This window comes from Peromyscus californicus, unplaced genomic scaffold (assembly GCF_007827085.1).
Source record: "Peromyscus californicus insignis strain IS unplaced genomic scaffold, ASM782708v3 Scaffold_4__1_contigs__length_199733344, whole genome shotgun sequence".
Classification (NCBI taxonomy): domain Eukaryota; kingdom Metazoa; phylum Chordata; class Mammalia; order Rodentia; family Cricetidae; genus Peromyscus; species Peromyscus californicus.
The window spans coordinates 164,876,480-164,903,585 of record NW_026294562.1 but is presented as its reverse complement, the minus strand read 5'-3'; the positions used below and the strand labels follow the sequence as shown (position 1 = coordinate 164,903,585).

At 39.0% G+C, this 27,106-nt stretch overlaps 1 protein-coding gene across 2 annotated transcripts in view; it reads left to right on the top strand.

Annotated features, from left to right (window-relative positions):
• The window catches only part of LOC128094560 (sulfotransferase 2A1-like), a 40,606-nt gene extending 14,194 nt beyond the window's left edge, over window positions 1-26,412 (top strand). For both annotated transcript variants that reach the window (XM_052712990.1, XM_052712988.1), the window contains exons 4-6: window positions 11,620-11,714; window positions 21,919-22,096; window positions 26,300-26,412. In XM_052712990.1, coding sequence (XP_052568950.1) covers window positions 11,620-11,714; window positions 21,919-22,096; window positions 26,300-26,412 — 386 coding nt within the window. The remainder of the gene's footprint in view (window positions 1-11,619; window positions 11,715-21,918; window positions 22,097-26,299) is intronic.
• The last annotated feature ends 694 nt before the right edge of the window (window positions 26,413-27,106 follow it).

The following is a 27,106-nucleotide window of genomic DNA, read 5'->3' as shown; positions in this document are numbered from 1 at the left end:
GAGAAGTTTCATGTTAATCATGGATCTTGGTCTGCATTTTCTATTTTGTTGAAAATTTTTCTGCTTTTTGTATCAAGATGATACTTTATAAAAGTACTTTGTTGGTATGCTCTCTTTTCCTTCATGCATGCAACACTTCAACAAGCTTTGGTCAGTTTCTCTGAAGGTCTGAGAAAATTCATCTGAGCCTGATATTTTTCTAAATTAGAGAGTGTTTTAAGGACTTCTGCATACTCATTGCTTGTTACAAGACTGAGTGTTGGTATAACCATTTTTTATTGATTCTTTGGGAATTTACCATCATGCACCCCATTTCCACTCTTTTCCCAGGTCTTCCATACCTGCCCTCTATCCTTGTAACCTCCCTGCCAAAAGAAAATTAAAAATGAATTTTTTTGGGGGGGGGGGTTTTCAAGACAGGGTTTCTCTGTGCAGCTTTGCGCCTTTCCTGGATCTCACTCAGTAGACCAGGCTGGCCTCGAACTTACAAAGATCCGCCTGCCTCTGCCTCCCGAGTGCTGGGATTAAAGGCGTGTGCCACCACCGCCCGCAAAAATGAATTTTTTTAAAGAAAGAAAAGTTGAGTATTGTTCTTTACTGAATCATGTATTAGAAAAAAGAAAGATTTCCTGTGCTCATGGAACTACAGGACAAGCATAGTAAAAATGGTCATCTTACCAAAAGCAAACTACAGATACAACATAATTCCCATCTAAACTACAACATTATTTTTTTTACAGAATTTGAAAGAACTATACTCAATTCCATATGGAAAAACAAAAAAATGCATGGTATTTAAGACAAACCTTTACAATAAAAGAACACCCAGAGGTATTGTCATCCCTGACGATAATGAAGAGCTTTAGTAGTGAAAACTGTATGGTATAGGCATAAAAAAAGAAAGGTGGATCAGTGTAATTGAATCAAATACCAAGACATAAATCCTCACAGTTATGGACAACTGATCATCAGAAACTGAAATTATTCAATGGAAAAAAGAAAACATCTTCAACAAATAGTGTTCTTCCAACTTGATGTTAGGATGTAGAAGAATGTAATCAATTCATAGTTATCACTTTGTACAGAACTCAAGTCAAAGTACATGAAAGACCTCAACATAAATCCAGATACACTGAATCTGATAGAAGAAAAATGGGCAATAGTCTAGAATGTCACAGGAGACAATTTCCTAAATAGAACACTGACAGCACAGTCACTAAGATCAACAATTAAAAATGGGACCTCCTGAAACTGGAAATCTTCTGTAAAGCAAAGGACACCATCAATAGGGATAAAATTGCAGCCCACAGATTGGAAAAAGATTTTCAACAACTCTGCATCTAACATAGGGTTAATATCTAGAATATATAAAGAACTCAAAACACAAGACACCAACAAACTTTAGTAATTCAATTTAAAAATGGAGTGCAGATTTAAATAGAGAATTCTCAACGGAGGAAACCAAAATGCCTCAGAAACACTTAAAGAAATGTTCAACATCCTAAGCTGTCAGGGAATTGTAAATTAAAATGACACTGAGATTCCATCTTAACCTATCAGAATGACTAAGATCAAAAACACAAGTAACAGCTCATGCTGCACAGGATGTAGAGTAAGGGAAACACTTCTCAATTGCTGATGGGACTGCAAACTTATATAGCCACTTTGGAAGACAGTGTGGAGGTTTCTCCTAACACTGGGAATCAACCTACCCCAAGACCCAACTATACCACTCTTGGGCATATAACAAAGGATTCTCAATCATACATCAAAGATATTTGCTCAACTGTGTCCATAGCAACATTATTTATAATAGACAGAACTTGGGAACAGATGTCTCTCAACCAAGGAATGGTTAAAGAAAATCTGGCACATTTACACAATGGAGTATTACTCAGTTGTTAAAAACAAGGACACCAGGAAATTTGAAAGCAAATAGATGAAACTAGAAAAAAACATCCTGAGTGAGGTAACCTAGGCAGAGGAACATAATCATGGTTTGTACTCACTCATAAGTTGATATCATCTGTAAGATGAAAGATAATAATGCTATGATCCACAGACCTAGAGGGACTAGGTAACAAGGAGGATTCCTGTGGTGGAGGACACTCAGATATCCTTGTGTAATGGAAATAGGAGAGTTTTGTGAGCAAACTGAGGGCTGGTGGGGATATGAACATGACCATTCAGGTTGAGGGAGGGGAAGAAGCGGGGAGTACTGAAAGAGACTCTTGGAAAGGGGGAGCATTTCAGTATCATGTAAAAACTTGGCACATGTGAATTGCCAAAGTATCAATAAGGAATACTCTGCCTTTGACTCCTAGCAACAGCAGGTATGTAAGTCTGAACTAGCCATCTCCTGTGACCAGATTGCTGCCTAAAACAGAGATGCCTCATCTGGCAACTGATGGAAACAGATGCAGACCCACAGCCAAACATTATGTGGCATTCAGAGAATCCTGCAGAAGAGAGGAGAAAGGATTATAGGAGCCACAGGGGCCAAGAACACCACAAGAAACCTCACAGAATCAGCCTGACCTTACAGAGGCTCACAGAATCTGAACTGCAAATAAACCAGGGTGACTAAATAGAACTGACATAGGCCCTCTGTGTATTTGTTATAGTTTTGTAGCTTAGTGCTCCTGTAGGATTCCTACCAATGGGAACAGGGGCTGTCTCCAAATCTTTTCCTGGTTCTGGGACCCTACTCCTCATACTAGGTCACCTTGCACAGGCTTAATACATGCGGAAGTGCTTAGTCTTACTGCAACTTGATATGCCATGTTTTGTTGCTAATCATGGGAGACCTGCCCTTTCTTAAACAGAAATGGAGGGGGAGGAGTTAGGAGGGTGAGAACAGCAGGAGGTTATGGGGAGATACTGGGAGGAGAGGATGGAGGAGAAACTATGGCTGGAACGTAAAATAAATAGATAAATAAATTTATTTTTAAAAAGATAAGGAAAACCAAACAAACCAAAAATCAAATCATCTTGCTGACCCCTCTGGGCAATGACCTGCTCCTTTAACAATGGCATTTTTCCCTCACAGTGGTCCAACATGTTGTGTTTCCAGTTCCAACATACTTACGCCACTTTGTTACTCCATCTTTCCCACTTGTCCACATGTATTTGTTCATCGTAATGACATAGGGAGCTGAGGTGTGTCATGCAGGATATCATTTTGCCCAAACAGCTTTACTTGCAAATGTTCATTGCAATGAGCTGTTGGTCAGGTTCAGGGCCTCTGGCTTCTACCAGACCCTTAATATTGGACCCTCATCCAGACTCCTCTTAGATATCATACTATTACCCAGACTCATGGAGATCCTGTGGGTAGGGTTCTGCAGGACTGGTCCTTTCCACCTTTTCCAGCAGCTCATAGATAGGGTCAGTGTTGGGGTGACCCAACTCAAAGCCCTAGATTGGGCCTCAGTGATAGCTGAGTTATCCAGCCCTGGTCTTTGCTCTGCCTTCCCCTGCCCCACAGGTGGCAGGCAAGGGGCAGGACCATTACTGACTCTTTTTAAGGTTCATTTCATTTTATGTGTAGAAGTATTTTTCTTGTATGTTTGTGTTTGTTACAGATGTGTCTGATGCCTAGAGTGGCTGGCAGAAGGCCTTGTGAGTTGTCTTTTGTGTACTAGAAATTGAACCCTGCTTCTCTAGAAGGACAGTGAATGCTTGTAACTGCTGAGCCTTCTTCCCAACCCTTAAAATGTTATCTTAGTTTAATTTTAGTAGATTTTAACCTGTGTAGAAATTCACTTATATGTTTTCCTTTTTCCAGTTTAGTGGAATGAAGTTCTAAAGGTAAATTCTAATAATTTTCTGAATTTCACTGGAGTTTGTCATAATGACTCCATTTTCACATCTTACTGTATTAGCTTTGGCATTCACTCTCTCTTTTGGTTAGTTTATCTAGAGTTTGTCAATATTTTTTATACTGTGAAGGAGCCAAATCTATTTCATTGACTCTGTTGTTTGTTTTATTGTTGAGCTGTTTTCATTTCACTAATTTCATTAATGTCAGTTCCTTCTTTCCAGCTCCTGATTTTGGTGTTTGACTTGTTCCTTTTCCAAAGCCCTAAGGTGAATCATGAACTAAATTTCTAGAAATCTCTCCTTTTTTTCTTTTTTCTTTTTTTTTCTAAGACAGGTTTTCTCTGTGTAGCTTTGGAGCTTATCATAAAACTCACTTTGTAGACCAGGCTGACCTCAAACTCACAGAAATCTGCCTGCCTCTCCTTCCTGAGTGCTGGGATTAAAGACATGAACCCCACTGCCCGGCTGAGTTCTTCACATAGACATGTTGATATTTAAATATATCTCTTAGGACTGTTTACATTTGCATCTCACAGATTAAAGTACATTGGTTTTAATTTTCATTTTATTGTAGGAATCTTTCTACCCTTGATATCTTCAAGAAATCATTCATAATTATGTTGTGAGTTGTTTGATGTCCATTAATTTGTTTACCTTCTAGAGTTTCTCTTGTTTATTTGTGTTCATTTTATTGTTGTCAGCTAGAATATAAGGAAATATTTTGATTTTTCCATATTTGCTCAGACATTCTTTGTGTCCTAATATATGATCTATTTTAGAGAAAGTTCCATGTGTTGATGAGAACAATTATTATTTTTCAGTGTTTTTTTTAAGAAATTTCCTTTTTATTCTTAAAAATATTCATTTTAATCAATATGGGCTTAAAATGGCAGTCATTATATAAAGTGTACAGCCTTAGCAAAATATCATATAATGACAAGAACAAAAGAAATAACAACAAAACTTCAAACCAAACTGAACCCAAAATCCAAAGCAACCAAAATCCAAGCAGAAACCAGACAAAAAAATAAGTTGAGCAGTATTCCCTTGCTGAAGATTCAGTGGCACTAATGCACACCCTGTGGCTGGCCTTGGATACTGGGTAGGAAGGTAGTTATGGATTATAATAGACTTTTCAAGGTTGAGTGTAACCCCAGCTCTTTGGGGCTTTGTATGTCAAGCCCTCACCAAGGCCACATATTGCAGGCTTTTGTTCAGTCTTTTGAATTCACTTGACTCATGTCTACTAAAGTATCCTTGATTACCCATCATGACAAGCAGTAATTTTCACTATCAGAATCCTCCAGGTTGCCCAGCAATTCTGGATAGGCTTCAGCGCTTCTCTGAAGCCCTTCCTAGTGCAACTTCTGCAAGAGTGAAATCCCAATCTCTGTGTGGAAATGTACCTCTCAGGTCTCCCTTGGCCATGCCATTTGCTCTGCTCAAACCTTCCCACTCTTAAGGAGATAAATGTCTGAAAGTTCATCTTCTTGATGTGGAACATCTTCCTGTCCAAAGACATGAAAGGTAACCTGATATCAGGACTGGTCACCTCAGTCTAGGCTGTGAAACTAGAACATTTGCAGACATGTTTCTTTTAGAAGAATAAATGTCCAGCAGGAGGAGAGAGGGACTCATGCCATCTCTGCAGAGCATTATCTTCAGCAACATTTGTGTGTGACATGGAGACAGCTTCAGCGCTTAACTGGAGAGAGAATCCTATGCTCTGGGGATTGTTGATATTTGCTTCACTACTGAGTTGTTAGCTATAAGGTGGTATCCTTTTTGAGGAGGCCTTGGTCCCAGATTGGAGAATGTCATGTATTCAAGGTGGCTATGGCTTCCTTCAGCCTCCTCAGTTCTCTGAAGGGGTGCTGCTGATGCCTGGCCCAGAGGTCACTGATCTTCTCATGGGCTTCCTCACAGAACCTCTTTATCTCTTCACAGGACTCTTGCAGTCGAACAATCTCCTCTTTCTGAAGCTTTCTGTTCTCCTGTTTCAACTTTTTCACTATTTCCTCCAGCTGAGTTTTCTCACACTGGAGCCAACTGTGCAAGATAATGTCAAAGACAGTTTCATTAGTCAGATCCTTGCACTTGTCCAAGGCCTCAATAATCCCCTTCTGATATTCCTGCAGATCCAATGTTATCACCTCTTTATCGTCCAACTTCATCATCACAAGCTCAACAATCAGCCCTTGCCAACCGGGATCTGTGTCAATCCGATGTCACCCTTCAGGTAGAGAATGGGCAGCAGGTGTGGCTGCATCTTCTTCAGGGAAGAGCCCAGGTTCTGGAAGTGGTCCTGCTCCTAGGGCAGATGCACCTGGAGCAGCAGCTCCTCTTTGGTGCCTCCTGCCTCCTTGTCCAGTTTCAGACTCTTTCCTGGGCTTAGTGCTCCCACTGTCTTCAAGCATGGCCTCTACCTCGGTCAGGGACTGGGCCAGGGTCTGCTGCCACCAGGCAAGGAGCACCTTGCGCTGAGGATCCTTTGTGGCTACCTGCCCTGCCTTGCCTTGCCCAGGCCTAGCTTTGCAGACTCTTGGCAGGGCTCCCACAGACAAGGATGCTGGGGTCCGAGCTGTCGGGTGGGGCCCACAGGCTGGGTTCTGGTGCCCTGAGTCTTGAGCCTTAGGGTGGCCCTCAGCAACTGCATCCTGGCCTCCAGAGCTTAATGCAGTTGGCTGCCATGGCAGGAAGACTAGAAAAGGAGGCAGAGGCAGGGACAGAGATGGAGATGGTCTCTGGGCTGGTCTAAAGGATCTCCCACTCTGCCTTTGAGCTTGAGCTTGCCTGTGGCCGGACTGCATTTGCTGCTTAGGGAAAGTGGCTTAGTGCCCAAGACTCCACCACCTCAGCCTGCACAACTGAGGCCTGCACCCACAGCCTCTCTGCTCACTTGTTAGCCTTCTGGCTGGAGACTAAGGCTGGTGATCTAAAGCATCAGAAGGTGACACCCCAATACTGTCTTTGACCTATCCCTGTCCACACCCAGGGCTACTCCCATACCCTCTCTGCAGCGTTTTAATACAATATTCTATAGATATTTTTAAGGCCATTTTACCTGTGATGTCATTTTTTTAAGACAGGGTTTCTCTGGGTAGCTTTGGAACCTTTCCTGGAACTCACTCTGTAGCCCAGGCTGGACTCGAACTCAGAGAGGTCTGGCTGCCTCTGCCTCCTGAGAGCTGGAATTAAAGGCATGCACCACCACACAGCTCTGTGATGTCATTTAATTATGTTTACACCCTACTAGGATGATGGGTTAATTGTTGGGAGTGAAACTGCTATGACACCTGGTTATAGTCTGTGGCTTTACATCTAATAGTATTTCATGTATAGAACTGGGTGCGATGTGTGTGGAATTACACAGATCTCAATGAACTGTCCCTTAATCAGTAGGAAGTGATATTCATCATTTCTCATTAGATTTACTTTCAAGCCTGATTGGGTCAGACTACATCAGTAACATTTGCTTGTTTTGTAGCTCCATTTGCCTAGAACATCTTTTTTCATCATTTCATTGTAAAGTAACAGCTATCTTTTATGATGAAGTACAATAAATATACATTTCCTACTTTTTATTCCAATCTCCTAATCTGTGTCTTTTGATTAAGGAATTGACACCATTAATATTCAGTTACTACTGGAAGGTGCCTATTGATTACTGTCATTTTGATGATTTTGCCAACTTGCTCAAGCTGTTTTCCTTTTATTTCTTCTTTAACTGTTGTTTTGGTTTTCTTTATGGTTTCTGCAATAAAACACTTTTGCAATGTAGGGGAAGAAAGTATTTATATGGCTTATACTTTCAGGTCACAATGTATCGATGGGAGAAGTCAGAACAGTATCTCCAGAAGGAACTGAAGCAGAAAGAAACAATTTTACTGATTTGCTTGTTAACTTCTTCAGTTTGTCATTCTAGGTTAGCTTTCTCATACAGCTCAGACCCAGCTACCTATGCTGTTGGCCCTACACATCAATCATCAACAAAGACAACAGCTCAAACACCTGGTCATAGGCCAATCCGATGGGGACAATATCTTAACTGAGAATTTCTCAGATAATTCTAGGTTGTGTCAAGTTGACTAGGGAAGGCAACTTATTCTTGTTGCAGTCTTAAGGATACATCTATTTTTCTCTTCAGTATAGAAAACTCCTGTAAATATGTTTTGTAGAGCTGTGTTGGTGGTCATAAATTCATTTCACATATTTTTAGCATATAAAGTTTTATATCTCCTTTATTTATGACAAGCAGCTTTGATGAGTACAGTAGTCTGATTTGCCATTGGTTTTCTTTTAGAATTTGAAATACAACCAGCTAGTACTCCTGTTTGTTAAAGTCTCAGTTAAAAAGTATGTTATTCTGACAGACCTTCCTGTATGTTTGACTTGGTGTTTCTCTCTTGCCAATTTCAATGAATTTTTTTTGTTTAATTATAATATTATGAGAGGAGTTTCTTTGCTAGTCTTGTCCATTTGGTGTCCTAAATTCTACCTGTATCTTAAATGACATCTGTTCTAACAAAAAGCAACTTAGAGAGAAAAGGATTTCTTTTGCTCACAACTCCAGGTTACAGTTTTTATTGATGGGAAGTCTTGGTTGGAAGTTAAACAATACATTCACAGTCAAGATCAGACAGACAATAAATATATTTACTTATGCTTTTTTGCCTGCAGCTAGCTTTCTCTTCCCTTATGCTTTTCTGGACTCCCATGAGTCAGGAATGATGCTGCTCATAATTTGCTCCATCATTCTACATTATCAATGAACTATTAGGACACAACTTCAAAGACATGTCCGCAGGCCAATGTAATGTAGAAAATTCATCATTGAAAATCTTTTCCAGGGTGTTTACAGGTTGTTTTAAGTTAACATTAAAAACTACTGAACACATCATATCCTTTCCTAGCTACAGGAAATGATCTAAAATTTTTTTATACCTATAAACCTCAGATTTTATCTTTTCGTAGAGTGGCAGATATCTTGGAATTACAACTCCTATATTCTTATTATGTTATCTTCATTCTTATTAGATTGCCCCACGTCCTCTGCCTTGCATTCACACTGTGATTTTTTTCCTTTAATAATATCTTATTTATTATGATCTGGTGTGTATGTGTGCATGATTGTCTGTGTGAGTACACACATCCCAAAGAACATTTGTGAGAATCTGAGAACAACTTTATGGTGTCAGTTGTCTCCTTCTAACTGATGTGGGATACAGAGACAGTTTGGTCTTCAGGTTTATACAATAAGAACTATTTAATCCATTGTTATCTCATAATGCCACCATTCCCTTTTGTATCTGTATTTACTCCATTTGCTATTTATTAGTTGGATAGATCATTTGTGCTAATTTCTACATTTAGTACACACACACACACACACACACACACACACACACACACACACACACACACACAGAGCAGGGGAGAGAGATTTATACTCAAATGAAAATGCACAAACCTATACAAAAATAAAAAAATAAATGTCTTAAAAATGATTTCATTAACTACAAGTCTCTAGGGCCTTGTATGTTCAGTGAGTACCATGTATAACATCCTCTCTATCTGTCTCTATGTCTCTGTCTCTCTCTCTCTTTCTCTCTCCTTCCCACTCTCTCTCCTCTTCTCCACCTCTCTCTCTACCAGATGACTTTCCCCCTCACTCTGTTCATTGATTTGGTTATTAATGATGTAATACAACCTTGATTCACACCTTCATTTGATTTCATTCAACAGGTTGTTGTATTGATGGGAATCATTCTTACCAACATCATACAAAAATATCACTCTTCTCTTCTTTGTCATTGGATCTTTCTGTCTTCTTTACCACACTTTACTAGGAAGCAAGCAGGCACTGAGTTGTGTGCTTATTGAACATTGCTCCCTGCAAACTCTCAGATCTTGTAGTTGTGTGTTGTTGGAGAGAGTCATCAAGTCTCATCACTTGAAACATATCAATTAAAATGTAACATAAGAGTAAATATCCAGTCTATTTAGTATGGTGCAAGCTTGCAATCACATTATTCATGGGGTGGATTCAAGTGAATCCATAGTTCAAGAGCATCCTTGCCTATATGCCAATACTAAGGCAGACTTGTTAACATACCCTCTGCAATCTTTTAAATCTCCAAATAAACACATATCTTTTAAAAGGACTTCAAAGGCAGAACAGCTGTTAATTGTAAGCTATGTATATGTCATTGGCTTATTTTTGGTGCTCAAACCTACATGGTTTTAGCTTTTTGTTTCTTTTCAGACAGGATCTGTTGTACGCAATGGTGACCACAAATTCTCTATGTATTGGAAAATGACATTGATCCTCTGGTCTTCTCTTGTTTCTACCTCCTGAGTACTAGTATCACAGATGTATGACACCACATTTGGTTTGGATTTTAGCTTTTCTTTTGATGTGCATAGGTGTGTGTGTTTACCATGGTGTGCATATAAATGTGAGAATGTGGCTGTTTTTGTGCCAAAGCTTGAGTGTGGAAGAAAAAACAACAACATCAGGTGTTGAGCCTTAATTTCTACCTTGTTTGAGATAGAGTCTCTTTCTTCTTGTTCAGCACTGTGTGTGCCAGATTACTTGGTCACAAGCTTCTGAGCATTCTCCTGTCTCCACCTCCCATGTAATAGAAGGAGCACTAGGGTAACAAATTTACGGCATCACCATCTTTGAGTTTTTCTAGAGGATTCAAACTCAGGTCCTCATACATGCAAGGCAAATGCTTTCCATTGAGCCATGACCTGAGTCCAACTTTCAATCTCAAGTGGCTTAATTCTGTCATGTATTGTGCAATTTACTTTCCCTTCACTAATTATCTGTGGATCATTTATCCCCAGCTTTCAATAAAAAATTCTGTCATCTATTGTTCTATTCACTTTCCTTCTACTACTTCTGTGTAGATCATTTACCCCCAGCTTTTAATCAAATCATGTATTTCTTTAATTCATGCATCCTACTGCTCTGACTATGGCTTAACTCTGAACTTCTATCCTGACTTGATTCTGTTAGTTCTTCAGATAATGGTGACCAATCCAAGAGTGCAATGGAGGCTGAGACTTTTTTTTTTTTTTTCGAGACAGGGTTTCACTGTGTAGCTTTGCGCCTCTCCTGGAACTCACTTGGTAGCCCAGGCTGGCCTCGAACTCACAGAGATCCGCCTGGCTCTGCCTCCCGAGTGCTGGGATTCAAGGCGTGCGCCACCACCGCCCGGCCTAGGCTGAGACTTTTACAGAAAGCCTTAGACAAAGAACAGTGAAGACACTGTGACTGTTGAGAACACATCACAATAGTCCTAGGAATGTAAATGAAGCTTTGGGGTGAAGCATTTGGGCTGTGCCTGGAAAGTCTCTAGTTGTCTGTGTTTTGGGAGGCTAGTTGATGAATCACTATTGAGAAGTGGTGGAAGCTTGGAGGTAGATGCCAGGATGAGGGGATCTCCCTCAGAAAGGGTTAAGATAAATCTTCAGACATGATGGTAATACAAAGTCCAAGCCTGGCCATGCAATACAGGCTTACTGTATTGACATGATTGCTTTTCCGCAGTACATACCTCCATCATTGCAGCCCAATAAGAGTATGTCTCCATGTGGTATCAGGGGTAAGGTTGTGAGGTGATGAGTTTACTAAGGAATTTGATTTAATCAGCTCACTATCTGTGTGTATGGGCCCAATTTGACATTGTATATTTTAAATACTGTCTGCATTTCCAGAAAAGTGAAGAACATCAGGCAGACCTCACTTTCATACTTTATAATCAACTCTTTCCTCTTCCCTTCATACAGTGGTATATGGATCATGGTTTGAGCACACACGTGCCTGGCTGTCCATGAGAGAAAAGGACAACTTCCTGCTACTGAACTATGAAGACATGAAACAGGTAGCTTTAATTCTTACAGCAATCACTAAGATTCTCACAAACTCACACCATGCAGAATCCAACATTTCTCAGTATCCCCATGTAAATGTTAGGCTAATGAAGAGTCAATAAAAGTGAAATTATGTTCCATGTCCTTTATTGCCCTGCATCTGGCACTTTCTCTCTAGCCTCTTTGTCCATCACCCACAACTTCTTTACCCTAATCCATTCTGGGGTAGCTCACATTTGCACTATAGGTGTTTTAATTCTGTCTATGCAACACATTCAATACACCTAATAACCCAGTGGTCAGTGGGGAATGGGTAAAGTGGTGTCATTTCACTGTTGTGCCCAAATGTGTGTCATCTCCCCTTGATGGCAAAAAGAGAGACAAAGGCAGGAAATCCATCTGTGAATCCTGGGAAAGCACATGAGCTGAAGTCACATGAACAGCACTGAGTGATACTCACATCTGACTAGACATGTACAGGATGCAGTCAATCAGGGAGGACTGTGTCCTGTGCTCTGCAGTACAGAGGATTCTACATGATGGGCTAGAATACAATGGAGATTTCAAAACTCTTTGTAGAGATAATCTAAAATTTTGAACGTTTAGTAATGTCATATTTGTAAATAGACTGATAGGGCAAAACCTTATCAGATCATTGCAGCTTTCATTTCATTGAAATGCTCCACAGAAGGTTATCAATATGATTAAGTACTGTGCATATGTCTCAAATATTTCTTATTTTAATAAATTAAAGAAATATCTTGGCAAGGTGTCACATGAGTCTAAAACCAGCACTGGGAGAGAGAGTCAGATTCAAGAGTTCTAGGTTATCCTTCTTTGTATAAGAGAAATTGTTTCAAAAGAAAATAATTTTGAGTTCATTTGTGTATTTTATTGTCATTTAGCTAAAAAAGTACTCTCTCTAATGATGGACACAGAATAATGACACCAAGCATATAAGAACAAACATATTCTCCTATGATCAGCAGTTCAAAAGTTTAAGTACTTTTGAAGTTATAGGTGAAAGGTAACAATCATTTACAAAGCAGTTGTAGTTCTTACTGAACAAGAACGAAAGTGTATACTCTGTCAGACAAAACACTTGCTCATCCTTAGAACAGTTCAAAAAATTTAGTTAAAGATTAGAAGAATCAGCCTTAGCCGGGCGGTGGTGGCGCACGCCTTGAATCCCAGCACTGGGAGGCAGAGCCAGGCGGATCTCTATGAGTTCGAGGCCAGCCTGGACTACCAAGTGAGTTCCAGGAAGGGCGCAAAGCTACACAGAGAAACCCTGTCTCGAAAAACAAAAAAAAAAAAAAAAAAAAAAAAGAAGAATCAGCCTTACAGCCATTGTTTACCTTTTAGAATTAGACTCTGGTAATGGTAAAGGTTATTGATAGCTGTAACTTCTTTGTTTTCATTTTTACTTATCCTATTAAATTTTTTATTATTTAAAACAATTTTTAATTTAAATACTTTTTGATCAGATTATTTCTCTCCCACTATTTCTCCCAAAATTTCCCCTCCTCCCTGTCTATCCAGCCTTAAATTCTTTCTGAAAAAAAAAACCATACAAAATCCAAATAAATAATAATCCCCCTGAAAGAAAACGAAATAAAAAAATAGCAAAAAGAAAAAATAGAAATATTGAACTTCAACTAAATAAAAGTCCCTGCACAGGCATCAAAACAAACAAACAAACAAACTCAGAAGATTCCAGTCTGAAGAAACATGATCAGCTGAGGAACTGGTGAGATGAGGTAGCTGTGGCCTGTTCTGCTTCTCTGATCTTCCAGCATTTGCCCCAATATCTGGCTCCCAGGTTTGTTTTTATTAATAAGACTCTTTAAGATTCATGCTATAACTGGCGCCCAACATGGGGCTAGACTAGAAACCTCTGAGTCCTCATCCAGAATGAATCTCAGCTGAACTGCTACTCAAAAGCCTAAAAGCTTAACCAGCCAAAAGCTTTGAGTTTCTGGTCTTCACGCCTTATATACCTCTCTGCTTTCTGCCATCACTCCTTGGGATTAAAGGCTCATTTTCTGGGATTAAAGGCATGAGTCACTATGCTTGGCTGTATCCTTGAACACACAGAGATCCAGGTAGATCTCTGCCTCTGGAATGCTAAGATTAATGGCGTGTACTACCACTGCCTATCCTCTATGTTTAATATTGTAGCTGTTCTATTCTCTGACCCCGATAAGTTCATTAGCATGCACAATATTTCAGGGAACACAATACCATCACACACACACACACACCCAAAAATCCTGTAAAGCCTATTATATGTTGGTCAACTACTCTTACATAGGAAGACTTCCCTGGAGTCATTGATATATCCAGTGTCACTTCATTGGAGAAATTGATTTTCCCTTTCTTAGCTCGTATAAATTACATTTCAGTCATTAACCTTTACTCTAGTGGCTCGATTTCCATTCATTAATTAAAAAAATACAACAAAATGCACCAAAATATGATGAAATAATATTATCCCCTCAGAGTTGGACAAGACAAACCAACAGAAGGAAAACAGTACAAGAGAAGGCGCAAGCAGAGACTCACATGCTAGAATATCCAGGAAGACCACAAAATCACTGAACCATAGGCCCTAACATATAAGCAGAGGATTGGTGCAGACTGGTGTGGCACTATGCATGCTGCTCCAGTCTGTGGGTTCATATGAGGTTTTCTTATGTTGATGTGGATGGTCATGTTTTATCAGTGTCCTCCCTCTTCTCTGGTGCTAACACTCTTTCTTCTTCTGAAGAGTTATCTGAGCTCTAAAGTGAGAGATTTGGTGGAAACATACCTTTTAGGGCTGATTGTTCAAAAGTATCTCAAACTCTGTGTGTTCTCTGTCTGTGAATCTCTATTTTCATTCCTGACTGCTTTGTGAGAAAACTTCTCTGATGATGGCTGTACAAGGCACTAATCTGAGCACAGCAGAACACCATCTAGAGTCGTTTTTGTCACTAATTTTCCAGACCAGTATTACTTGGTTTTACCAGAGGTCCCCAGGCTGTCTAGACTCTGGTCACCAAAGCAGTGTCAGCTATATGTTCCATCTCCTGGAGTGGGACAAGTAAAATCATATATTGGTTACTCCCATGAGCTTTGTGTCATCATTGCCCTAGCATATCTTGCAAGTAGGACTATGTAAAAGGAAGTTTCCTGTCCCAACCACCTGGTCCCAAATAACTAACTCAGAGGCTGAATGTGAGTTAGTCTGGTTTTTTTTTTTTTTTTGGGTTTTTTGATACAGGGTTTCTCTGTGTAGTTTTGGTGCCTGTCCTAGATCTCACTCTGTAGACCAGGCTACCCTCAAATTCACAGAGATCCACCTGGCTCTGCCTCCTGAGTGCTGGGATTAAAGGTGTGGGCCACAACTGCCTGGCTTGAGTTAGTCAGCTTTTTATCAACCAATGTGAGTAATACATATTCTTGTTATAGAAAAATATTGTTACACAGAATACTCCCCTTTTTGTCTAACAAAAAGTAATAAACTAATAGTAATATCTTAACCTGAATATAGTAAAACTATATACAAATAAAACACTTATGAAGTAAGAATTACTGTAACAATATTTGATCCATTTATATTTGGCAAAATTAGAGAAAATACTTATCTATCTTATCTTGTCTTGTCTAAAGTTTTGTATCAAATTTCCTTTCTATTATAACTAAGGGAAAGTATAGTTATAACTTTTTAGTCTGTAGCTCCATAAAAAAAAAAAAACCAGAAAGCTGAAAAGTTACCCAATAACAGGGACATCAGGTTGCCTGGACATTCACCCAAAGTTCGGCTATAACATTGGGGCATCCAAATGTGACCTACAGGCCAAGAGTATCTGACAGACTTTCCTGTGAAGCAGAGAATTTTGAAGGACTGTCCTACACTGTCTTGGCAAAGTTCAGCAGTCACCTTTCTTGTATCCTGATGGTCCAGTTTAAAGAGTAACTGTCAGCAATTTAGGCAAGGGCAGTTTATATACCCCCATGCTTACTTTTGCCATAAAGAAAACAAACTCCATATACAGTTTCTTCGATACCCATCATCCTCTTTGATTTATTTGGTGATCCTAGGAGCAGACATGTCTCACTAAATCAAGAAACATCTAAGTTCTTAAAACATTTTAAGTGCCATATTCTGTAGGTCTTTGAAGTGTTTGAAGATTGCCTGTCTATCTGAAATATATCTCTGTATGCCTAGAAGACCTAAATAGCATGACTGTAAGTTTGCTATTATAGCTGACTATTAATCTGTATTTAACTATATATTACATTTTTAAATGAGATACACAACATAATACCTGAAATTAGAGTAGAGTTACATACAGTATACCAAAACTCACTTTAAATTTGTATCAATAAACCAAAATCCATACCAGTGTAAAATACATAGGATTGATACTTGTTTTTTGGATTGAAGTGAATTTAATAATCTAGTATTTTATCCTATCATTTAAATATCCCCTTTTTCTTTTCAGAACAAGGTTCCTGAATCTAATCTCCTTTGTTAGCATTTTTTGTTCTGATCATTATGTGTAACAACTTGTAATCAGCCCCCCTACATCATGACAAACATTCATAATTTATTTTTAGGAATAAATTGGGTGTATTTCTCTAGATTACTTCCTGTTGGTTACAGGAGCTAGTAATCTTTTGGGGATCCTGAGAAAATTTAGGATTATGGCCGAGTCCTGACTGAAGTACTCTGTGAGGCTGGATCATCTCAGCCAGCAGCCTTGAAGTTGTTCTGATGCAGAACTCAGAGTGAACTGTAACAGAGGCACTCTCAGACCTCTTCATCTTTGCCATCTGTTCCCATCTGAAATTTCTCAGGGGGTTGTTTTTATTCAAACCTGATTTTTCTTGAACTAGAATGAATCCAGAGTCTCTTCCTTCCTGTTGAAATCAAAGGAGATCCTTTTCCCAAAGTAACATATTTTTGACTTAAATTTTGATATTAAGATGATTTTAAAATTATAGGTTGTTTACATCTAGCAGCTTTCATAATCAAATGTTACTTTGCAGTTCTCATTTGTTGATGAGTAGTCAAAACATTTAAAGACAAAATAAAAATATACAGTATCCATACTGCCTATGTGTTTTTCACATTCACAGGGTTTATTGTTTAAGGAATTTATTTTAAAACTATATTTTTTAATGTATGAATATAATGTAAGAATATATATATATTTATAATGTAAGTATATATATACTTTTTTCTCTCTTCCAACCTGATGAATATTTTTAAACACACTGTGACCCATTTAGAGGCTCGTTTTGTCTGAACATATTCCTTACTGCATATCTATAAACTTTTCTGTCTGCATGAACAAAAAAACTGCTATATAAGTTAGATCTGTAGATGAAAGTATGAACGGTCTTATTAAATAAGAAACACAGAGCCAAATGCAGAGTTAAAAGCACAAAAGACCAGAGCACTAGCAAAGCCTTTAGCTTACCAGTCGCTGCTGTCCTTCCCCTAAGAAAGAGACCTTCTCCTGTGTGATCCATCTTTTTATTGCCTTTCTGTTCTACTTTCTCATTGGCTTTAAACCCAACCACATGATTTCCTCATCACTGCTTCTCTAAACAGACCTCCATGTCTCTATGTTTCTTACTGAGATTAAAGGATCCTGTCACCACTTGGCCATGTCCTTGAACACACAGAAACTCTGCCTGCCATGTGATCAGATTAAGGATGTGTGCCACCACTGACTTCTGCTAAATGGCTTGCTTTTAGCTCTGACCCCCAGGCAACTTTATTTATTAACATACAAATAAAATCACATTTCAGTGCAAATAAAATATCACCATATAGATCACAACATGCTGGTGCTAGCTTCTCAAACTCTGTTCCCGAGAGTCTGGTCTCATGTCAGAGGCATGTTTACCACCAGCATTGAAAACCATGTTTACTTCCTGATCTCTAGGAAATTTGTAGTCCATGCTACCCCAGAATAGCATGTTGCCAGCTGCTCAAAAACACCATGTAAATGTTTGGTAGTAGGGCCTCTGAAAAGAGCCATTGCCCATTTTTGCCACTAGCACCAAGCCACAAAGTCATCTCTTGAAGAAGCCATGCCTCTGCTCACTGCCAGCAAACAGAGCCCACTGGAGAAAGGTCACTACCAAAAAGCCATGTTTGACTACATTCTTGTTTGTCTAGTATCCTTTTTTAAGGCTTTTCAGGTTTTATGTGAAAACTTTGGCCACACATTGGAATGCCATATGTAAAGGGACATTTCCTATCCCAAATGGGATAGTCCTAAAATGCAGAATCAGAGGCTAAATATGTATTGTAAATCCTTTGCTGATAGTGTAGGCTTGATACCAGCTCAATTTTATATTTAATATAAGCCATTTCTATTAATCTTCGTAATGCCTAGTTGCTTGTGGCTTTACATATCCTCCAGCATGACTTGCTTCCTGATCAGCTGGCTGGCATCCCTCCTGAATCCACTCTTGTTCATCCTATCATTCTCCGTTTTTCTTTCCCATCTAACTTCCTGCCTGGCTAACTGCCTGTCGCCTTTTTATTAACCAAGGTGAGTAATACATATTCATAATGTAGAAAAGGATTGCTCCACAGCAAACACTTTTGTAGATCAAAGGATTTGTGGCTGGCTTCATGTTACCATTTCTCTTTTGATAGTGTGAAAATTACATTCCAGTAACAAAAATGCTAGAAAGTAGAGATGAAAGCTCTATGTAGTCACCAGCCAAGCATCTCCATGTTAAATGACTTATAAAGGTGTTGACTTCAGCAATAGCACCTTGCCGTCAGTTTGTGAAGAGCAACCTATAGCCTGTGTTGTTAGGGGTTCCCATGAGGTCTCTTTGGCCAACAGCTCAATTAGATATAAACCAGTCTCAGTAATAAAAAATTCCTTTGGTGACAAGAGATGTTCATTTGGAACACCATCTCCCCCATTATTAGGTCACATTATTTAGATGGTCCTCATATGTATATATACTGTATTAGATTGCATATGTTCCCTCAAATGCCCCTTAATTTTATCTGTGACTCCCCCATATTCCCTCCTCCAAGTCTCTCTCCTTTTACCCTCTCCACATGATTCTACCGTTCCAGCACTTACCAATTCATCCACAATTTGCCCTTTACATTTATAATTTTTTTATAATTATTATATGCTAAGGGAACTTTCTTTCCTGATTCAGTCTATTTGGTGTCCTGTTTGCTTCTTTTACTTTGATAGTCATGTCTTTAGGTTAGAGAATTTTTTTCTATGATTTTGTTGAAAATATTTTCTGTACCTTTGACCTGTGTTTCTTCTTCCTCTATTTTAAATTTTAGACTTGTACTTTTCATAGTGTCCCAGATATCTTGAACGTTTTGTGAAATGAATTTTTTAGATTTAACCTTTTCTTTAACAAGTGTATCCATTTCTTCTGGGATTCTCTCATTCATTTCTTCTATTCTACTAATAAAGCTCACATCTGAGGTTCCTGTTTGAGTTCCTAAGTTTTTCTTATGTAGATATCCTTCAATTTGGATTTTCTTGGTTGATTATAATTCCACTTTTGGATCCTGAGTGGTATCATACATTTCCTTCCACTGTCTGTGTTTTCATAGATATCTTTATGGGATTTATTCTTTTCCATTTTAAGGACCTCTTTCATCTCCATACAGGCTATTTTAGAGACATTTTCTTGTTCTGCAGCTATGCTGAAATACTCAGTGCCTGTTGAAGTGTGGTTGCTGGGCTCTAGTGAAAACATACTGTTTTGGATATCATTGACTGTACTTTTAGGTTGGCATCTAAGCATCTGGGATTTGTAAATTGTAATTCTGTGTGAGGATATCTGGTCTTGTCTTTGTTGGATTGGTGCTTCCTTCCTAAACTTTTTTCTCTCTGTCTGGTACTTAGGAGAGTGTGGTGGCTTTGTGTTGCATTGTAGGAAATACTTCTGGGATTCTGATAGGTGTGGACAGAAGGAGTTCCAGATAAAATGTTTCCAGATATACAAAGCTGACCCTTAGGAATGGGGATCATCTAGGAGGAGGTCATTAGAAGGTCCATAAGAGGGAAGAAAATGTGGCCACTGAGTGAGGTCAGGCCACAGCAAAAGTTCAATATCAAGCTGTAAATGAGATTGAGGCATGGACTTGGAAGAATGGAGGAAAAGATGAAGATCTACAGTTAGCCTACTTGCTTTCCTAGTTAGAGTGGCCTATAGGTGCTTAGGGAGTGTCATCTGGATTTCAGGATTGGCTAGGACAAAATAATGAGTAGGGAGAAGGAACTAAGGAAGATAAGATTTGTGTATTTGTGTTATCCATATGAAACAAGGGCATTTAGGGTGGAAGACTGTAGTAGGTGCTCTACACAGAGCTGGGAAGGAGACTAGGAGACTGGACTTGAAGGAGCTAATGGAAAGGTGAAGGTTTGCATTTAGCCTAACTGTTCCCTGCCCAGCTTGGTCTGTGGATTCCCAGGAAATGCATGATGGAGTTGAGGTATGAAACAAATCAATGCACTGGTGTTGGGACATTAGGAAGTGTCTGGGAAATGCACTAGAGATGTGGGTGTGTAAGGCAGGTGCTCTGTTTCAGAGTTGGTGGTAACCTGGGGGAATGGACTCAAAGGAATGAGGGGGAGGTGAAGATCTGTACTTAACTTAACTCTTCCATGGCCAGAGTAGTCTTTGGTTTCCAAATGAGGGCCTGTTGAAGTTGGATGTTGGGACAGTTCAATGAGTTGGATGACAGGTCCTAAGATCTGTGGAATCTCCTCTAGATGGGAGGGGGTAGTTGCCACAGATTTTCTGTGGCATAACTGTGAATGAGATGGGGGAACTGCATCTGGAGGAACACAGGGAAAGGTAAATCTGTAGTCAGTATACCTGCTTCCATGGCAGGAGTCAAAAATAATATTTAATGAAAAGTATTCAGGAGCAACAAAAAAATGGATTATTCAAAAGGAACTTGATCTCTTAATGTTATCATCCAGGAACAGAAAGTTTCCACATAAGTAGCAATACCAAGGACTGCTTTGTCTTTTGTAAAATCTTTCACTTTCTCTTCATAAAATTCAGTATTCCCCATGAAGCTTCCTTACTAAGCTGTCTGTGTTATAAGTGCAATTTCCCATATGTTTTCTGTCCAACCATTCAACACATTTTTTCCTGTTATTTCCATGGTTGTTTACCTTCCCTTGAATATTAACTGAATCTGTGATAAAATATGTAATAAAAGTTTTGAAACAATAATACCTTTAGGCCCCAAGGAAAAGAGCTGGAATTCAAAGCAAAGTCCAAACCTGTGCCTTCTTGTGACTATTTCTTAGTATTAACCCTGTTGTGGCAGTGCACAGTTGTAATTCCAGAATATGGTATCAGACGCAGGAAGACTGTGAATGTGATGCCCATCTGAGTTACAGCATGAGGTAAAACTCAACACAAACTAATATCTCCAGAAGTACCCCCAAGTAATAATTATTCAGATCAGTCTCATGAAAGTGTAAACATATATTATTCTCATTTACCCATAGAATACAGTATTACATTGTGTAAACATTAACCTCTCTCAAATTCTTTGCACACATTACCTTCATTCCCATGGATCACTGTCTAGAATTATTTCTATAAGTCTTTTTGAACATCTCAGGACAGGTTGGGTATGGTGGTGCACATCTTTAATGTCAACACTTAGGTGGTAAAGGCATGTGGGTAGATCTATGTCCTTTTAGAGCTTGAAGTCAGTCTGCTCTCCAGAGCAACTTGCATTCCATCAGACAGGGCTCCATAGTGAGATCCTCTCTCAAGAAAAATCATTGCAGTGCATTTAGTAGGCGGGTTGGCACACACCTGTGAACACAACACTACAGAGATGGAAGCAGGAGGATCAGATGCTCAAGGACTTCAGCCACTATGAAGTAAGTTTGAGAACAGCATTGGTTATATGAGACCCTGTCTCAAACATCCTCTCCTCCCTAGAAGAAATTCCAGCCTCTGTCTTTTAGGGCAACAGATCAGCCACAATTCAAGCCTACTTAATTTTCAAATGCTGTGTGGGACTCCTACACTGTCTACATGTACTGTTTCTTTCCGGAATCCTTTATCATTTCATGATGCCACTTCTTTCTTCATGTCCCTTTTCACCCTCTATCCATAGTTCCCATCTCTGCATCTGTTCTCTCAGAGCTTTCTGTTGATTACCTTCATTTTTGTTTCTGCTTTTAGGACACAAAGAGCATCATAAAGAAGATTTGTGACTTCCTAGGAAAAAAATTAGAGCCAGATGAGCTGGATATGGTCCTCAAGTACAGCTCCTTTCAAGCCATGAAAGAAAATAACATGTCCAATTATAGTCTGGTCCCTAAAAGTATTGTTCCTCACAATTTGGTTCACTTTAGAAAAGGTAAAGACATTTTTAAGCTTAAAAATATGTCAATATGTGGAGGGCTTGTTGTTCCAGTGAGAGTCTAAGAAAGAGTTGGGAATGTTTCTGAAGTCGTTGCACATCACATCATAGTTTCTCACAGACCTAACAGAAGACTCATTCCATGGTGATGATGTGGGATTCAGTAGCTCTGAAAAAAGTGATTTGATCTGGGAGAGCATCTTGAGATTACAGATGGTTGTGTTCAATACCCTAGATGGAAAACAGAAGGGTAGACATGTTTCAATGAGGCTTTGTAAGGCTCCCTGTATCATAGAAACTCCAAAGAAAACATTTAGTGCATGGGACTAGAGATATACCTGGGATGATAAACACAGAGAATACTTCCACTCATGGCTGAAAAAAATTTTGACACTGTCATGATTGCTTTCTCACACCAAGCTGAGAATAGACCCCACAGAGACTAAGTTAGTTATTCACCAGTGTTACAATCTGATGATGTTTACCAACCTCAATTTGGATTGCTTCAGGCTCAGTGCTACTCAGTTTGTTCTGAATTGCCTCTACAGAAATGGGAATGTCCATCTTCTCTATGTCTGTGCTACCTCTCTATGCTGGGAACAGATTGTGTGTGTGGTTTCAAAGCTATAAGTTGAGGAGCAACTTTGCCAGAAGGAATCACACCTGGAGTGTCACCTTTACCTAGTTAGCAAACAATTAGTGAGATGGGACTTGGCATTGAAGAAGGAATGAATCAGATGTCAGGTCTTTAGGGACAAGTAAAGAACATGGGTTAAAACGCAGCAAAAGGAGTGTTATGGATAATGTATTTAATTTTCTTCTTCCAATAATTTACATGCTTTATCCTTAACACCCAAACCTCCTCCACCCTAGATTGTAAAGTTCATGTCCTAGAATATAAAGACATCAGGACTATACATATAGCTAAGTAAGTTAAAGTGGTTAGCAGACTGCATTTAATCCACCACTCCTGGTGTCCTCACAAGAGGAAGTTTGGGCTCAGATTTGAGCACGCATACATTTCAACTCAAGAATACGGTCATTTATACACTATGTACTGAGCCCTCTGGAGAATCCACTGCTATTGACAGATAACCTCAGACTTCTGTTCTCCAGACTCTGTGGAGACAGAGTTGTCTGCACTAGAACTGAAGGTCCCACATAAGAAGAGAAGTTGCCAATTCTTGGATTTCCTGTAATGAATCAGAATTTGGCAGAGGTAAAACAGTATGTATACATAAAAGACTTTAATGAAATGCCAAAGGGAATGAAGTGGCTTGTTTAATAGGGAAAGGCTATGGAAACTAACAAGTAAAAGTTCTGTCAGAAACACATTGGAGCAGATGTAATAGAATCAAGCACACAATTCCATGAAGACAGCTACCATTTCCTCTTTTCCATGTGGATTCTTCCAGGATGACCACAATGGAATTTTAGTTAAGTCTCTCCAAAACATAGTGTTTTTCATGTACCATGTATGTTAGTTCTGTCAAAAAACTTGATCTGACTTCATAAGTCATTTGTAATTTAATCATCGTATTAATTATATGTAATATTCATTTCTTTTACACTTGAACACAACTTTTACTCTGGGGAATTATTTTTCTTGTACTCACACTCATTATAAGCCGTAAGTCCCATTGAAAACCAGGTAATTGAAGGGGGCGGCCAACTTCATTACTTGCCCCACCCTGACTCATGACTTCATTACAGAGGATGCTGAGATGGATATCTGGGAAACACTTTTGAAAGAATAAGATGCATGGGGATAATGCTGGTCTTTTCAATTCATACATCAGATTGGTTCCTTTTTTTAATCTTGAAAGTATGAGCAGATCAAAGATTAATTCTAAAATTAATTTAATTACCATTAGATACCTAATTCCCTAAATCACAATCTGTGAAAAGCTTTGATAGCTGTTAGATTGGCTTTAAGTGGAAGGAATTCACTCTCCTTTAGTTGCTCTTCTCAGGATCCAAGAAAAATACCTGTTTTTGCCTCTGGAGAGCTACTCTTTACCTGGGAGACTCAATCATTTGGCTAGGTGGGATGAATCTGGTTTGAAGCTTAAGCAATATTTTTCTACAAGCAATGTTGATCATTACAATTCCATATTTTGATACTGCAGGAAATACAGACCGGAGAGATGGTCATTCCCATTCATCTGCTGTTTAGGAGACAGAACTTTTATAAAGACATTGTCACAATGAAGACATGATGAAACAAAATCTTCTGACAAACTTCAAAGGTTTTGGACCTCAATACTTCAGAGTGGATGTTTCCTAAATACAGTGCTTGAGCCACTAATCATTTTCACTGGTGTCCTTAGAAGGCATTAATCTGAGACACAGAGGGAAGAAGACCTAGAGATAACCATACTAACTGCAGGCCAATAAAAAAACAGCAAAGGTCTGGACAAAAACCTATTAGGAGAACTGAAACCCCCAGAACTATGAGTAACTTCCTTTCCAACAAGACTTAAGCCACCAAGCATTAGGATTATCCTGTCTCCTGACACACCAGAGTTTGAGGGGATTTTTAGAAAGAGTGAATGAAGAGAAACATATGCTTGTAAGGTGCACAGGATTTTGACATAATTCGACTTACAACTTCATGTGTGTACCTGCAAAGACATGCTTCTCTCATCTGGACTGATTCAATCCAAGTGGGCAGCCATATTGAATTTACTGAGATTCTGGTAGCTCAGCATCCAATCTGGCTTATCAAGAGCCAGGTGTGCTGTGGGAAACAATAAATACATTTGTTCCAATAATGAAAATAATAAGAAAGCTGAGAGTAGCAATGAATACTGCCAGGTTGCCTTCTTAACTGATGACACTCTTGTAGACATATTGATTAATGGCATATTATTTGAATATGGTATATCAATAATTACCATTTAATTCTCAATACTTTATATTTTCTCTATAATACCACTGGGGATTTAAAGTTAACTTATATGATACATAAAGAATATAATGTGATGAGGAAAACCATGACTTCTACTATCAGTCTTCTTGGCTTCAAATCAACATCCACCACTCTCACGCTGAGTAACATCTCAAGGACTAATTTTTTCTCATCAGAAAAGTGGAAACAAGGCCAATACCTTCCTCACTCACTCATGAATACTTTCAACAATTCCATAATGAGTATAATCTTTGTGTCTGATATGATTTGAGGAATGAAGCCTTTAGTGATAAAAGAAACATCTTACTTTTTAAATATATAAGATACATATTTTAAGCATCTTTACAAAAAAGGAAATTCATCAAAGTGTCATAGTTATGAAATAATAAACAGCAAGGATGGGCCTGCAGAGTTCTACATGGAAGGAAGACAGGAAGAGGTGGTCACAGTGGCATAAATTGGGAAAACAAAGAACAGGAAGTGAGTATATGGAAGACATCAGCACTCTAGAAAGAAGGAACACACAGTTCAATGAGAGCAGATGGACAATTTCTCATCTCTAATGTCAAAACCAAAGACATACTAGAATGGAGTGATGAGAACCAAAGTCTGGTCAAACGATATGATAAAAAGATCACATAGTTCTTCATGCATCACCAGACACTATACTGATTGAAAATAGAAATCTTGGGGTGTTCTCAGCAGGTAATATCTGGGTCTCTTGCATCTGATGAAAGCATCAAGATGATTGGCATGTAGCTCACAACATTGTGCATCTCCAGCTCAAGGGGATCAGATGCCTCAAAGTTCTGCAGGAACCTGCATTCATGTGTACCTACACACACATAATTAAACATAATTTTAAAGATCTTTTAAAAGTTGCTTGCATGTTTTGGAGAAGTTTTAAAAGTAAACACTAAAATATAGAAAGAACAACTGAAATCTGTTTAGATAATTGAGATAAGAAACTCTTTTGGGTTGGACAGTGTGATGGATGCAGGTGTAGTGGGAAGCAGGAATAATCTCAACATCTAAAAGTTAGAGCTAGTGTGGAAGCCCTTAGAGTAGTTGATATAAGATAGGAGGAGGGAGGACATTATTGCCACAGAAGTAGATGTCTGATGTATAATTTTTCCAGGGGTAAGATGTGTTCTCGAAGTCACTGGTACTTCCCCTTTATTAACTGTGTGGCCCTTGTCAAGTACATGGTAAGAGCATGTGAAGGAAGGACTGAGAGCAGTCTTGAGATCATCATTAACCCATCTATGTGTCTGTTTCACATTTTCTAGGCATGACTGGGGACTGGAAGAATCACTTTACAGTAGCCCAAGCTGAAGCTTTTGATAAAGTGTTCCAGGAGAAAATGGCCGGTTTCCCTCCAGGGTTGTTTCCATGGGAATAAATTCTTAAAATTGTAAAAAAAATATGGTGAGTTGGGTCTATTTTCCTATTCTTGTACATGTGAATGACTGGATGTTGTCACAGAATAAATCTTGTTATTGAATTGTAGAGGTTTAATTGATAAATTGTTAGTAGTGGTAATAGTAGAGGAGGTAGTTGTAGTGTGTGTGTGTGTGTGTGTGTGTGTGTGTGTGTGTGTGTGTGTGTGTGTCTGTGTGTGTGTCCATATTTCTGTGTACAGTGCCTTCAGAGGTCAAAAGAGTGCATTGGTTCCAATGGAGTTGCAGTTACGTGTGCTGTAAGCCCCCTGCTTTGTGTCTTCAAAATGAACTCAGGTCCTCTACAAGTGTAGTGCAGTCCTTCCAATCCTACAAAACCCAACAACTTGGAGGTGTTGGTGAGATTACCTTACTAAACAATCTGCTCAGCTGAGATCCATTTGGGAGAGGATTCAAAATCCTACAGTCTGCAGTCTGAGGAAACAAGATCAGCTGAGGAGTTGATGAATGAGCAAAACATGACCTAAGAACACAAAAGAAGGTGCTGCCCAGCCACCAAACCAGATTACCAGAATCATAAGCCTATACTACACCAACCTGGAACAGGACCTGGAACAGGTAAGACCCCATCTCCGAATCTGCAGATCAGATCTCTAGCCCCTAGGCCCTACGCAACTGAGTCCCAGGGACCAGACA